Source organism: Lepisosteus oculatus, chromosome 10 (assembly GCF_040954835.1).
Source record: "Lepisosteus oculatus isolate fLepOcu1 chromosome 10, fLepOcu1.hap2, whole genome shotgun sequence".
Lineage (NCBI taxonomy): Eukaryota > Metazoa > Chordata > Actinopteri > Semionotiformes > Lepisosteidae > Lepisosteus > Lepisosteus oculatus.
Window position 1 is genome coordinate 27,969,003 of NC_090705.1, and position 12,999 is coordinate 27,982,001.

At 36.1% G+C, this 12,999-nt stretch overlaps 1 protein-coding gene across 4 annotated transcripts in view; it reads left to right on the plus strand.

Moving 5' to 3' along the window:
- The window catches only part of LOC102686834 (neural-cadherin), a 160,821-nt gene that overhangs the window by 57,492 nt on the left and 90,330 nt on the right, over nt 1–12,999 (plus strand). For all 4 annotated transcript variants that reach the window (XM_006635802.3, XM_015357512.2, XM_069195052.1 and 1 more), the window contains exon 2: nt 12,772–12,966. In XM_006635802.3, coding sequence (XP_006635865.2) covers nt 12,772–12,966 — 195 coding nt within the window. The remainder of the gene's footprint in view (nt 1–12,771; nt 12,967–12,999) is intronic.

The window sequence follows — 12,999 nt, forward strand, 5'->3', positions numbered from 1 at the left end:
GATACTTGTAGATTTCACTACAAGCATATGAACAAGGAGGATTCAACTCAGAGCTACCTGTCAGATATTGGAGTTGATTTTTTTCTTTCTTCTTTTTTGTGGACAGTGCTGTTGTTACTGCATATACTTGGATTTCTGTAAAACCCAAGTGTACAGAAATAAGTATGGATGGGGTGATATTATTATTATTGCTGTGGGACTAACTGAATTAAATGCATAATTTTTCCTTTTTGTGTGTGCTTCAAATCTTGATTTGAAACCAGGGAAGCTGATGTTTGTTTGCTTTTCAGTATGGCCACGAGAGTTGGGGCAGATCTGCAAGCTTCCCTTATTCTTAGTCAGTTATTATTTTTCCATTCTGTTTGTGTTTCTTACTGTATATACTTGTGGGGTGATGTGACATTTTTTTACTTCTTTTTCCGTCTGATCATATATTATGTGTTTGAATATATAGAACTTGTTTTTCTCCTTCTTGTTATGAATGTGTTTCATATTACATATGTCCAGATCCTAGGGACCAGGTTATCCTTTACTGATGTTTTTTTAAATCTCTTTTAGTGTTGACTTCTTGTATCCTGGAATGCATGAGTGGCTTAATTTATGTATCAAAAGAGCTGAATTGAAGATTGTGTATTGTGAAAGTAAGAACTTTCAAATCCCTTATTTCAGAAAATACATCTCAAGTCTGCTTGTTGCTTATAGATTTCAGAATAAACACTAAGTTATTATTCTTTCTAGCACATTGAATAAGCTGAATATAAAATATACTGTACTGAATGGGAGCACTGAAGGTAGTTTCTGTGTAGTGAGGTATTGCTTCACAGTATTGCCCTTGTCATTATGCACACATAGGCCAGGAGGTAAGACAGACAGCATTTCTGTAGTTTGCACTCCTCATAGAAGGAGACTTCAATTTGATAGTAATGCAAAACTCAGTGGATCATCGTCTGGTATGTCTCTATCCCATCCCTCTGCTTCTTAATATACGAACATTCATTGCATATGTGATATCTAGTGACTGATAAGTAATGATGTCAAAGGTCTTACATTTTTAGGATTAAAACACAAGTATACTTCTGCTTTGACTGTATTTTTGTTCTTCCATCTCTACTACTGTATGTACAGTGGCCCAGAAGTGCAAAACAAATATAAATGCACAAACAAAAAACAGCAACTCAAACAAAAATAAGTGCACCAATAAAAAAGGTTGCACAAAAAATGTGTTCAGATTGAAGTAGGTTCTCACAAAGGACGTGATATCTGTTGTTAGATAAGTGGGCAGCGCTGAGTTGAGTGCATGTGTTGAGTACTTGGTGAGACGTTTTTGTGAATTTTCTAAAATCTTAAAAAACACCATAGCAGTAGGATGCTATGTCCATTTTGCAGAGGGCAGCTTTGTGTTTGTTGACATTTTTTAGAGATTAAAAAACTGCCTAAATCAAGCCTTCATTCTTTAATGAATAAAAGAATCATACTGTAATGAATGGATTTCCCAGTAAGGAACTACAATTCTGCAATTGAAAACAGTCCAGAAATGTAATGTCTTTCAGAGAAAGGTTAGACATTGTGCCAGTCAGTAAAGTGCATTTTAAATACTCACAGGTTCAAGGTATAGTACTGGCTGGAAGATCAAGATAAAGCCTTGGAGCAGCAGAACAGAAAGCATCTCCACCATTGGAGAACAGAAATGGTCTCCACCATTTTAAAGCCTAATTTTGAGAAGTAATACAGTTGATGCTTTGTCAAGCAGGTACAATGCCCAATTTTCACAAATTTAATTCCATCTTTTAGATAAAAGTTAAACCATGATAAAGCAGTTCCAGTAATACTAGCAAACCTATCTTATCTGTTCAGCAAGATGGTGGAAGTGAGGTCCAGTTATTACGGTTCCCCCCCTTGTATCGCAGCAGGTCGTATTGCAGTTTCAGTGGCCAGCAGCTACACCTCCACTCTGCATGGATTGTCAAGGAGATAGGATATGCAGAGCACCTGGCTTGAGTGAGAAGTCACACATTACCAAGTTCTCTGGAGTATATAAACCCTGTACAGTCTCTCCTCGACAATCCAGCATTGATGTTTGCAGCACTTCACTCCTGAGCCACCTTTCAGTATCCCAGTGGAGCCCTTTCTGTTCCTGGTTTCCATTTTCAGTGCTTGATATACAGTAGCAGGGCAACTGTAATACCAGCAGGACAGGAACTAACCAAAAACACTAAGTCAGCTATCATCAGTAAATAGACGATAATAATGTATGTGAGTGATGCTAACAAGAGCTAATTTAGTACTATGCTTCATCCTGAACCCATACTGAAACTGTTCATACAGTATGTCTTATCCACAACTAAAGGATCTGGTGAATGAGTGGAAACAATTTGTTCTAGAATCTTTGCCTAAATTATAACTACATTGCAGATATGACAATAACTGCAAATTCAAAAGCTTAGTTATGAAGTCCAGATCTGAATCGCTTATTGATAGTATGTGTGACATGGGCCAGTGCTAATTTTAAACAAAGCATAACATGGGTAACAGAATACAAGGGAAATTAAATTAAAAAATGAAAAAAAAAGGCAAAAATATTATCAGTATAAATAAGATACAGTATGTGTGGTTTTGGTTTGACACTGGTGGTTTTGCTGATACAGTCTTGTTTCTGGCATATCTAAATGTGTATCCTATAAATAGGAATCGTGTTTATGTTTATGCACAATTCAGATGTTCCTAATATGAATTCAAATCACATGAAGTGGAACATTCATCATGCTGTTTAACAACATCGCATTTGAGATATGTATTGAGCTATCTGGTAATGTGCTAAATAGATTATGGATTTGTTGAGGCTTTTCTGTATAGTCGTGAGCACAATTTCATATTTATACTGAGTCTGCAAGGCCCCTGACTGTTGATTGAAAACATGTTCATGTTCTCCTCAGACTTTAATAGTCATTCAATTTTGTTGAAAATTTCATGCCTTCTTCTAAAAAGATTTGGGTCTATGCCATCCTGAGATAGTATTAATTGTCTTGGGGACAAGGGAGAGGAAAGACGATTAAATCGTGGTAAAGGGTAAAGAAACTATTTATTTTGCTCTACGGAACTTTAAACTGATTCTGTTTTGTAGTAGGACAAAAATGTATAAAGAGTATATCTATCAACAAAATATCAGATGCCTCCACTTATTTTTTTAGGGTCCTCAAATTATTTAATATGATTAGATTATTTTCCAAAATTTGTACTCTGGATGGAAGTTTTAAATGTAGAAATGTAAGCATGCTTCTGTCAATGAAGAAGCAAATGTTCTATCACTTGTTTATATATGTTATTAGAAATGTATATTCAGCACCACATGCAGCACCATACAAAAACACTTCTGTTATATTTCCTTAGACCTAGTCTATTAATACAAATGACACCAGGCCTAAGAGCAGGAACATAAAGTAAAGCAGAAATTATGGGGAATTATTTTTTTTTAATTTTGAATTAAATTTGGTTGGACATTTGTTACAGTTGGTAAGCTGCAGTTGAGCTAGCTTTGTTTTTTTGTTAACTGCTTTTGGCCCTCATGCATAGTCTGTATTCAACCAAAAGGACAAGGTTTTTTATACCTGTTTGCATTGAGGGAAGTGTCTTTCAGAACAAAATATTAATCTGAAATATACCATACATTATTGGAATTTTAGTGCCCAAAGTTTAAAATAAGTGATAAGTAATTTCACAAACTTGGAATCAAGTAACACACAGACATAAGAATGTGAAAGTTTTGACTAAATAATCAGCTAAAAAGTAACTGAGAATTGGATAGTGTTTTTTTAATTTTGGTGTGCACAGTGAAGATGTCTTCACTATCTGTTGTTACAGTGAAAAGCTGTATTTTGGTAGCAAATGCTGGTAGTTGTGCACACATACAGTACATCCATTCAATATAACCCACTTTCATGGAAGCGGGACGATTATAATTCTGAAGTAAATGAGTGCACTATATATTTTCATTTTATTGTCTTGGAAAAATTATAAAAACATAAAATGAAGCATTTATTATGAGTAAAGGTGGATAAAATTACCTGAGTAACCTGAGATCTGTAGAGGTTTTGTAGGCCAATACTGGGTGTTGATGGTAGTTTTGTTTTGGTGGGAAGTACAGATATTCATATTTCTTATAGGAATAGAATAACGTGAAATCATCAGACAGAGGAACTTGTAGCTAGATAGTGAACATGCCTTCTCAATAAGTGAAAAATAGCGCTTAATTAACTACACGCCTGCAGGACTCTGGTCCACTAGTGCTAGAACAGCACCAAAAGTGGGACAGTCTGTATAAGATCATTAATTAGAATGCATGTGCCTTGGCATCTGCTTTCAGCTAGCAGATGGAATGTCATGGTTTCTGTATCCTTTAGTGTGGGCATTTTTCTATAGCCATCGCCTGCTGTGCTCTGTTCTGTCTGTCAGGTTTGACCACTCTTATAACTGCTCCACTATACCTCCCAGTGAACGCCAGTTACCAGCCTATTTAAAATGGCTGCCCAACTCCTAGTTAACACCATCCAGACAGTGGGGCCTTTTTGAAGGGACTATGTGCTGCTGAAATGCAGCATACGCACAACTTCAGAACAGGTAGAGACCTGTTCTGTATTTTATGTAATACTTTTAAGGCTGCACACATAGTGTGGATCACCTTAAAAGCTCTTCTTAACATTTTTATATTGATAATCTACCTTTCAGGTGATCCAAACTTTGATTTGGTTTTGGTTTTGATGTTATATGAATGGATTTTGATTCAAACAAAACCTTGTGTTATCACCAAATATCACCATGTGATATTTGTCTCCTGGGCCTGCACATGAAATTGTTTGGCTTGGATCCTTGGAAAAGTGCATTGCTTTTCAGGGACTATGCTATCAGTTGTAGTTTTTTATTAATGAAATAATGACAGTTAATATAATTTACATTTGAACAACACCTTAGTTCATCTTGTTTTGTTAAAGGTTAATTAAACATGTTAAAGGTTAATTGAACATGTGTAACAGCTTTAACAGTCACAAGCCTGCCATCTGAAAAGTTAATAATGACAATTATAATGCTTACACCAGGGAGAATAATTATTTAAATTGTGCTGTTGTAATGGTTGAAATCTAAAATAAATGCAGGATGTGAACCGTAATCATGACAAAGTGAACAATGACACTTTCAGTAGAGACACAATTTGGATACATGAACTTATTTGACAAAAAATTAACCCTGTTTTGGTTCATGTGATAATTGTTTGTTATGTATAATGACAAATGTGTCAAGTATGCATCATTTAGATGCAGAGAGTTGTCAGAAAGGCTCAAAGTGTAGAATGCAGTCAAAACACTTGTGACAACTGCAGCTAGTGACTCACTGATTCACTCTCTCTCTACTCTGTAGACTCTGAGCCACTTGTCACCAGATAGTTGTGGGGCCTTCCTCAAAGGTATCAGTGTCAAGAGTCTCACTACTCAGATCAACTCTTTTACCTCCACTCCCAGTGTTTACCTACCAGGGAGAAATTAAAACCTTTCCTTATGTGCAATGTATATCTTCCAGATGTAGTTTTACGCAAGGGTCACCTGCCAAGCCAGTATCTAATCACTGTCAACTCACTGGTTGACACAGCTACAGTATTTTAAACCCAAATTTCTCTGTGCCCGTAGATTGGCTCTGATATGAAAACTGTGAGGTATCTTATGTACTGTATTTACACATTTGCAGCATTGCACCTTGTTATGTTTCAGTGTTCACTGTGAAATCGTCTTCATTTCAGTTCAAAAGGTACTCATAGATTGAGAATATAGAAGATTGAGATAATACAGTGAGGTAGCAGTAGTGAATTGTATGCTTTTTATCGTTCAGGTATACAAAAGTACAAAAAACAACAATAATAATAACAACAACATTTCAATTATGTTTCCCTTAACAGTCTGTTTGGGATTGCTACAGCTTCCCTAATTCTAGTTACAAGATAAAGTATTGTATGGAATCAGAATTTTTATCGTGCAGCTCTTTTTCTTCCATCTTATTGGATAAAGCAGTTGGAAAATGGATGGAATAGATCCTTTGCCAACCACAAAGGTTACAGTCCTGAAAACCGTCACAATAGGTAAATTCATGGTTGATGTATTATCTTCGCATAAATGCAAAGAATGACACTGAGGTGGATTGTACTCAGTCATTTATTCACTCTTGTAAATTTTCAGCAAGCGCTGCATATACAGTACTGTAGATCTCTAACATGTTGGATTGTCCTGCTGGAAAAACAATGTAATATCCAGGTAACCTCCACAAGGCTAAAAAATAAATAGAGCCACCTAGCAGACTGTTTGATGTATTTCTCAGTATTTATAGCCTGATATCAATTTTCTACATTTAGTATTTAAATTAATACTTTATGGTAAAATAAGGGTAAGGGGATATTTTTTTACTTTGACTGCCAGATGCTTGTAGATTATATAAATATAATTTATACTGTGAGTTTTCTAGTTTAATCTGTCTAGAACTGCGAAGTAGCTGTGTATAGCAAATGCACTTTTGCTCAACCATATCTGAATCTTTTGTATTTTACCTTCTACAAAGAAGAAAAGAAAAGTGTGGGTGGCATAGTGGTGCAGTGGTTAGCATTGCTGCTGGCAGCATTGGGGCCCTGAGTTCAATTCCTGAGGTGCTGTCTGTGTAGAGTTTGTATGTTCTCCCTGTGTTTGCATGGGAGTCCTCCCCACAGACAATCCCATTTATCTAACCATATTATTTAACAGTCCCACAAACAATACTGTTAGATTAATCGGCTACTGTATAAAATTGGCCCTGGTGTGAGTGTGTGCGTGTTTGTGTGTGTGCCCTGTGATGGACTGGCGTCCTGGGCTGGAGTGTATCCTGCCTTGCGCTCAAGTCTTCTCAGGACAGGCTTTGGGCAACAGTGAACCTGAACTGGATAAGCAGTTGTTGAAAATGATGTGATGATGAAAGAAAAGAACACAAATGGCTTAATATTTTGATTTATCCCATTACTTAAAAACAATGGAAATCAAAGTTCTATACAACTTTTCTTTCCCCTTTTCTATCTGCATGTCATTATTTGTGCCAAGGTACACAGAAAGGCATTAGGCATTAAAGGCATTATCAGCATTAAATCCAAATAGCTTTGATTAAAGATTTATCCTGGAAATAGAAAAAAATAATTCCAAAAATCAAATATATGTTCAAATCCACTATTAACAGCCTTAACAGGACCAAGCCAAATCTAAACAATGATACATCATCTGAGATTCTTCTCATTGTGTTATACAGTTCATTGATTTATCCATTCTGCAAAAGCCAATGAGAAACAAAATCAGGTTGTGTTAAAGTTACATGAGCAAGGCCTCATGCTAATGTGAAGCAACTCATATGAAAGTTAATAATAAAGGGCGAGCCAAGTTGTCTATTCTGGTAGAGAGATTGGATCAATAGTAAAAAGTGTGTGAGGGGTATGATTCTACACGTGCACCTCCAGTCCAGCTAGACAAGCCAGCTCTTTTTGTGCCACGGTTATGCTTGAGTTGTAGAATCTTAAGTTTACGTTGCTATATGGGCTCAGAATTGTTGCTGCATGTTCCTCTTATGAGGCTTCAGCACATCATGGTTAGAGACCTTGAGAATTTTTTTTAACATTTGGAAACAGTAAAAATTCAATCTGTAGAGTTTAACTAATTGGAATTAATTTCACATCAATCTAACTACCAAAATCACAATTGATCTGGTATTCTAGATTGGTTTACTTAACTAGCTGTACATACACTAACTTTGAATGAATTTTTCTGTATGACCTGTTGCTTACCCTTTGGTTGATTATTGAGGTGTACATCTGATTCACCAACAATAAATTGAAATGTTATGAAAGGTACATCCAGACAATTTAAGCATATTTGAATGTGATAGAGGCTTGCAGAGAACATTAATTTTTTGTCACTGTCTAAACATGTTCTGTTAAACATTTTTTGTGGGTTCCTATACAATTTTGCACACATTGACCTACAGTACAGTACATGTCAATTGTGAGGATTTTGGGTTAGCTGGTTGCTACAGGAGGATTTTGTGTTTGTCCTCTATCATAAAAGAAAAGAATGGATACAAATGTTTTTGAACTAAAATTTTATGTACATAGGTGGTTTTTCCATAGACTTTTTGCAGTTTTAGAATAAAAAGAGAGGAGAAAACATACTTAACTCCCAATAAAGTCCTATATAATCTCATTATGTAAGTCCTTACTGCACAGCCAGTGGGCTATTCCATTTCAGTGCCATCCAAGTCAATGTTTAGTCAACTGATTCACTTGTAATGTTTTGTACTTCTACATGTACAGTAGGCTACCATCTCATCTTCACCATTATTTTGTCTTTGCTCCCTCAGCATCAGTTCAGGTGACAAATTAACAACCAGGATCTGTGTTTACCACAGCCTTTAATACACAAGCCTTCAGAGACAGCAGAAAACTGCTCAATCAGCCAAGTGTAAACTGTCACTTGGACCCCAGTAGTCCCTTAGCTTCTGTTGTATTTTTGTTTGCCAGCTGTAGCCAAGGCCAATAAATGTTACAAACATAGAATGACATGGACTTTAAACTTTTCCACAGACAGGACTAATCTTACAGTAAACTCTTTCTACTACCCTGCCCCTCATTTGGTTACACAATGCACATTTTTGCTTTATGAGCAAAATTGCCAATCCTGTATGTATTATATTATGTATATAATTCATTATATGTATATTATCTAATATAACATATAGTATATTACTATATAATATATATAGTTATAAAAATGTTGTGGTATACAAATTGTTGGTGCAGCAAGTACAGTTAAAAGCACAATTAAAATTTATATTAATTCACTTCAAATGAAATTATTCTTAGCTCTTAAAATATAGAAGTTTCAGCAGGATAATTGAAGGAAATAATTTATTTTTATTGTTTCATCCTTTATTGTCTTTGCCTAAAAAGTACTGATCATTAACAATAATTCATTTGTAAGTGTCATTATGTACAAATGATAAAATGAGAAATGGGAGAGATTCATTCCATGTATCTCAGTCAGTTGTCTCTGATAATTTCTTTTGTGGCAAGTCAGTGTTTTTCCTTACAATTACTTAAATGATAATCAATTTTTAAACCAAAAACCAAAACTTACCTGTATCATTTCAACAGCAAGACGTTTAGGTAAGAAGTTGCACTTCTTTTTCGCTAAGTTTTACCCTTATCTTACATTTCTCTTAACAGTTTTACACTGTCCACTGCCCTGGACAGTGACATTCCATTGCCCTACAGATATATTCATAAAAAAGAACAAAAAAAAAACAGAATTTAAAAGAGCACATTCTCCAAACTAAATCTCATTCTGTTATGTTTTTGTTCCTTTTTCATCATTGGTATGAATACATCTGGAGGGCACTGTATGTTTTCATATTGCAGTGAGAGATCTTGAAGTTGCATTTGAAGGAGAATTGTGAAGAGAATGGAAATGTCCTTGATTTCAAATTTTAACATTTTATTACAGTATATACTGTACATAAGTATTCTACATTTATTTTTCAAGTTTATTTTCTGCCTGAAGAAAGTAATTCAGAATATTTTTGCTTGTTTCATTTAATGGAATAAATGCATTAATGATGTATGCATTGTATATGATGTAGACTGAACTGGAAAAACTCAATATAAAAGGATTGGAGTACTTTCAAAGGTCTCATTTAACACAACTATTAACAAGTTCTGTGCTTGGGTTCTCAATTACAGTATTTACGGAGGAATACTGGTGTGGGTAATTGAGAGAGATACTGTATTGCTTTCATCATTTTGAAAAAAATCCAGTGAAACCAGAGAACAGACCAAAACACACAATGCAGGTTTTCTCTATGACCAGTCCATTGACAGACGCTGTCCTATGCAGCCTCCTCTGTGTGATATTTCTTTAAAAATATCATTAATTAACGACAAAAAAAGGAAAAAGTGTAAATTTAACAAATGTGAATGGCACTGATTCCCACTTGCTGTGCACAGTTAGACCACATTCTTCTAAACCAGCTCTGGACTGGAAACAGCATGACAAGTAATAAATCCATCTCCAAAGATTTGCGTGTCAAGAACTGTCCCAGTGCTGTATTTGATCCACTTAGGCCATCGGCCTTCTTGCTGTTGTCTGTACTGATCAGAGAGTTTCAGCCTGTTCAGTTTTTTTCATGGAACCTAAGTAGTGTAGTGTTTGTACTTCAATCTCATGCTGAAGTCAGCATGTCTATAATTTATCATCTTTACACTATAAGGCAGACAAATAAATATCAATATCAATAAAGTATTGCATTGTATCTGATAATAGCTCATAGGCTAGAAGTTCTTGAGAAAATGGGACTGGTCAGGAGGTGGTGGATTTTGGATTAAAAAAATGGATTAGATAGCTGGGATTAGCTGTTGTGACCCATTTCTGCAACCTGCACATTGAAAGCAGCCAGAGCTCAAAGGTTAGCAATTCTGGCTGATCTCTAAATCAGCATGAAACCTTGCTTGTAGTAGCTGTCAAGAACTTCCTCTCTTTCACTGTATCTCTCTTTTTTCTTGCCTCTTCTGTGCTTCAGTGTAAAGATTTAGCTAGTTATAGAAGAGACTGGCAGTGGCATTTTTTTCAGGATTGGCAAATGAAAGACTCTGACTTCCCCCTCCTTTTTAAAATTATTTTCAGATCAAGTGTTGGGAAAAAGTAAAGTTGCTTTGCTTGCTTCCCTACTACTGTTTGTTGAGAACATAATGGAGATAAAGAAATTTAATTATTACTTAAAAACTTTAAAAAATAACACCCAGTGGAAGGTGAAATTATGAGAACTGTCTCTTTCATTTAATTTTTGTACTGAGTTGTGATTTGTTTCTGAGAGGAAAATGGAATAATGACTGAGTTAGAGCTTCTGGAAATGGAAAGTGTGTGCATAGCAGTGAAATAAACTATGCAAACTTGTTTTGAGAAGAATGCTAGACAAAGTAGCTTTTCAACTAATAAATACCTTAATTAATAATAAATACATATAAATACATAATTTTTACAATACAATAAACTCTGGGACAAAGAATAGGTAGGGCTCTCTGATTTCTGTGCTTGCAGATAATATGAAGAATCTTACACAACATCTCTTCCTAGACATTATTATCCAAAGCAGTGCTCTGTGGATTCACAAAAAAAGTGTCTGCACCTGCCTGTTCAGTCCCTAACTTTGCTCACATTTTTTGACTCCTGTTAAGGAGGAGTTAAGGCAAATAATGGGAAACGTTGGTCGTGTCATCATGTTGGTTTTCATCATCATTCCAATTCCAACTGTGGAGTGAAGGTCTTTCCAAGGTATCTGAACAGAGCCCTGTCTCAGTTCTTTCATCTCACATATGTAAATGCTTTAATTTAACCTGGCTGTCTTCCATGAGGGCCTTTGTCTCCTGAGATATAGTTCAAACTTTTTTTGGCTTAAGGCTGATGCATCATTCTTGTCAAGGGTTTATCGCATTTCCATTTATTTTCTTAAGTTTGTTTTTGATATTTGTTACATCCCAGTGTGTGTTCTGTGTGTGTTTTTTCTGTTACTGTATGTCCACAGTGCTGACCCTTGATTGTTCTCCCTTCCCCATTGGCCCACCATTACACCACACTTTCAGTATGACATCATCATCAATTAGCTCTCAGCCAATCAGAACACATCTTATTCAGCATATAACATGGAGGTTTTCAGCAAAGAGAGGCTTTTTGTTTGACTTTGGTCCTGTTTAGTTTTGGTTATCGCTTCACTTCTGGTTATTGCTTAAGCTTCGTTTGTTGGTTTGTTTTGCTTTGTGTGTGTGTATTTTCGTATAGCTTCGGCTTTGTTGTTTTGTTGTTTTTTAGTTAGTTTCTTTGTACTTTGCCATTACCTTGCCCCAGTGTTACATGTTCAACTTTTGTGTTCTTTTGTACCCTGCTCCTGTTGATTACCCTTGTTTTCCCTTATTTGTATTCCTGGTTCACTTGTGTTTTTGTGTGAACTTTTGTATATAAGGTTAGTGTAGGTTGTTGGGTACACTTTACACACTAAGTTGATTTTGTATTAGTACACTAGTGAAGTATGGGTGAGTGCCATTTGTCTTGTATGGTTTTGGGTAGTCAGTGCAGGTTAGCTAGGGTGTTGAAGACGCCGAAGACCGTGTGTTTCGGGTTTTCTTTTGTAGTCAGATTAGCTTTCCCTCACTGTCCTAGCCAGCTCCATTTTGTTTGTTATTTTCTTTTCTTTGGCACCACTCTAGTTCCTTACCCTTATCACACTTTCTAGTCCCTCACCAAAACCCACCTGCTTCCAAAAGAATTATCCTAAATGTTACACCCCTTTACCCCTAGACACTTGGGGTCATAACAATATTCATAATGGTCATAAGATGAGTAACAGGAATATGTAAAAAAAAAACAGAAAACATTACAAGTTGAGAGAAGTAAGTTCGACCAATCTAGCTTGTTGTGATGCTAATAGCTAATTGATCCTAGTATTTCATTCAGCCATTTCTTGACATAATCCTAGGCATCAGCATCAAAAACATGGCTGGGTAGCTTGTTCCAAACTTCCACAACCAGAAGCAGCTAGGGTTTCGTCTTCCAAGAAATTGTGTGAAGAAGGCTTGGCTTAAATCCTTGTGCTCATGTTGTTTCACAGTATAAGCCTCTGTAAATCGTAATTTTTGTACTTTGCTGGTCTCTAACAGCTGAATTATTCTGTGAATAGGGGACGACTGGTACCTGTGCCGCTTGACTCTAACTGTCCCCAGTCTGGCGGACCTGGAATGGACGATGTTTCCTTTTCCCTACCTGGCTGCAGTGGCCCCTGATGCAGCCAAGGGCACTGTGGTCTATCAACTCTCAGTGCATCACAGAGGGAGTGTGGGCTCCTCAGAGGCAGCACAGTTCACTTTGATCGAAGGTAAGATGTGATGTTAATCATGGTTTCTGACAG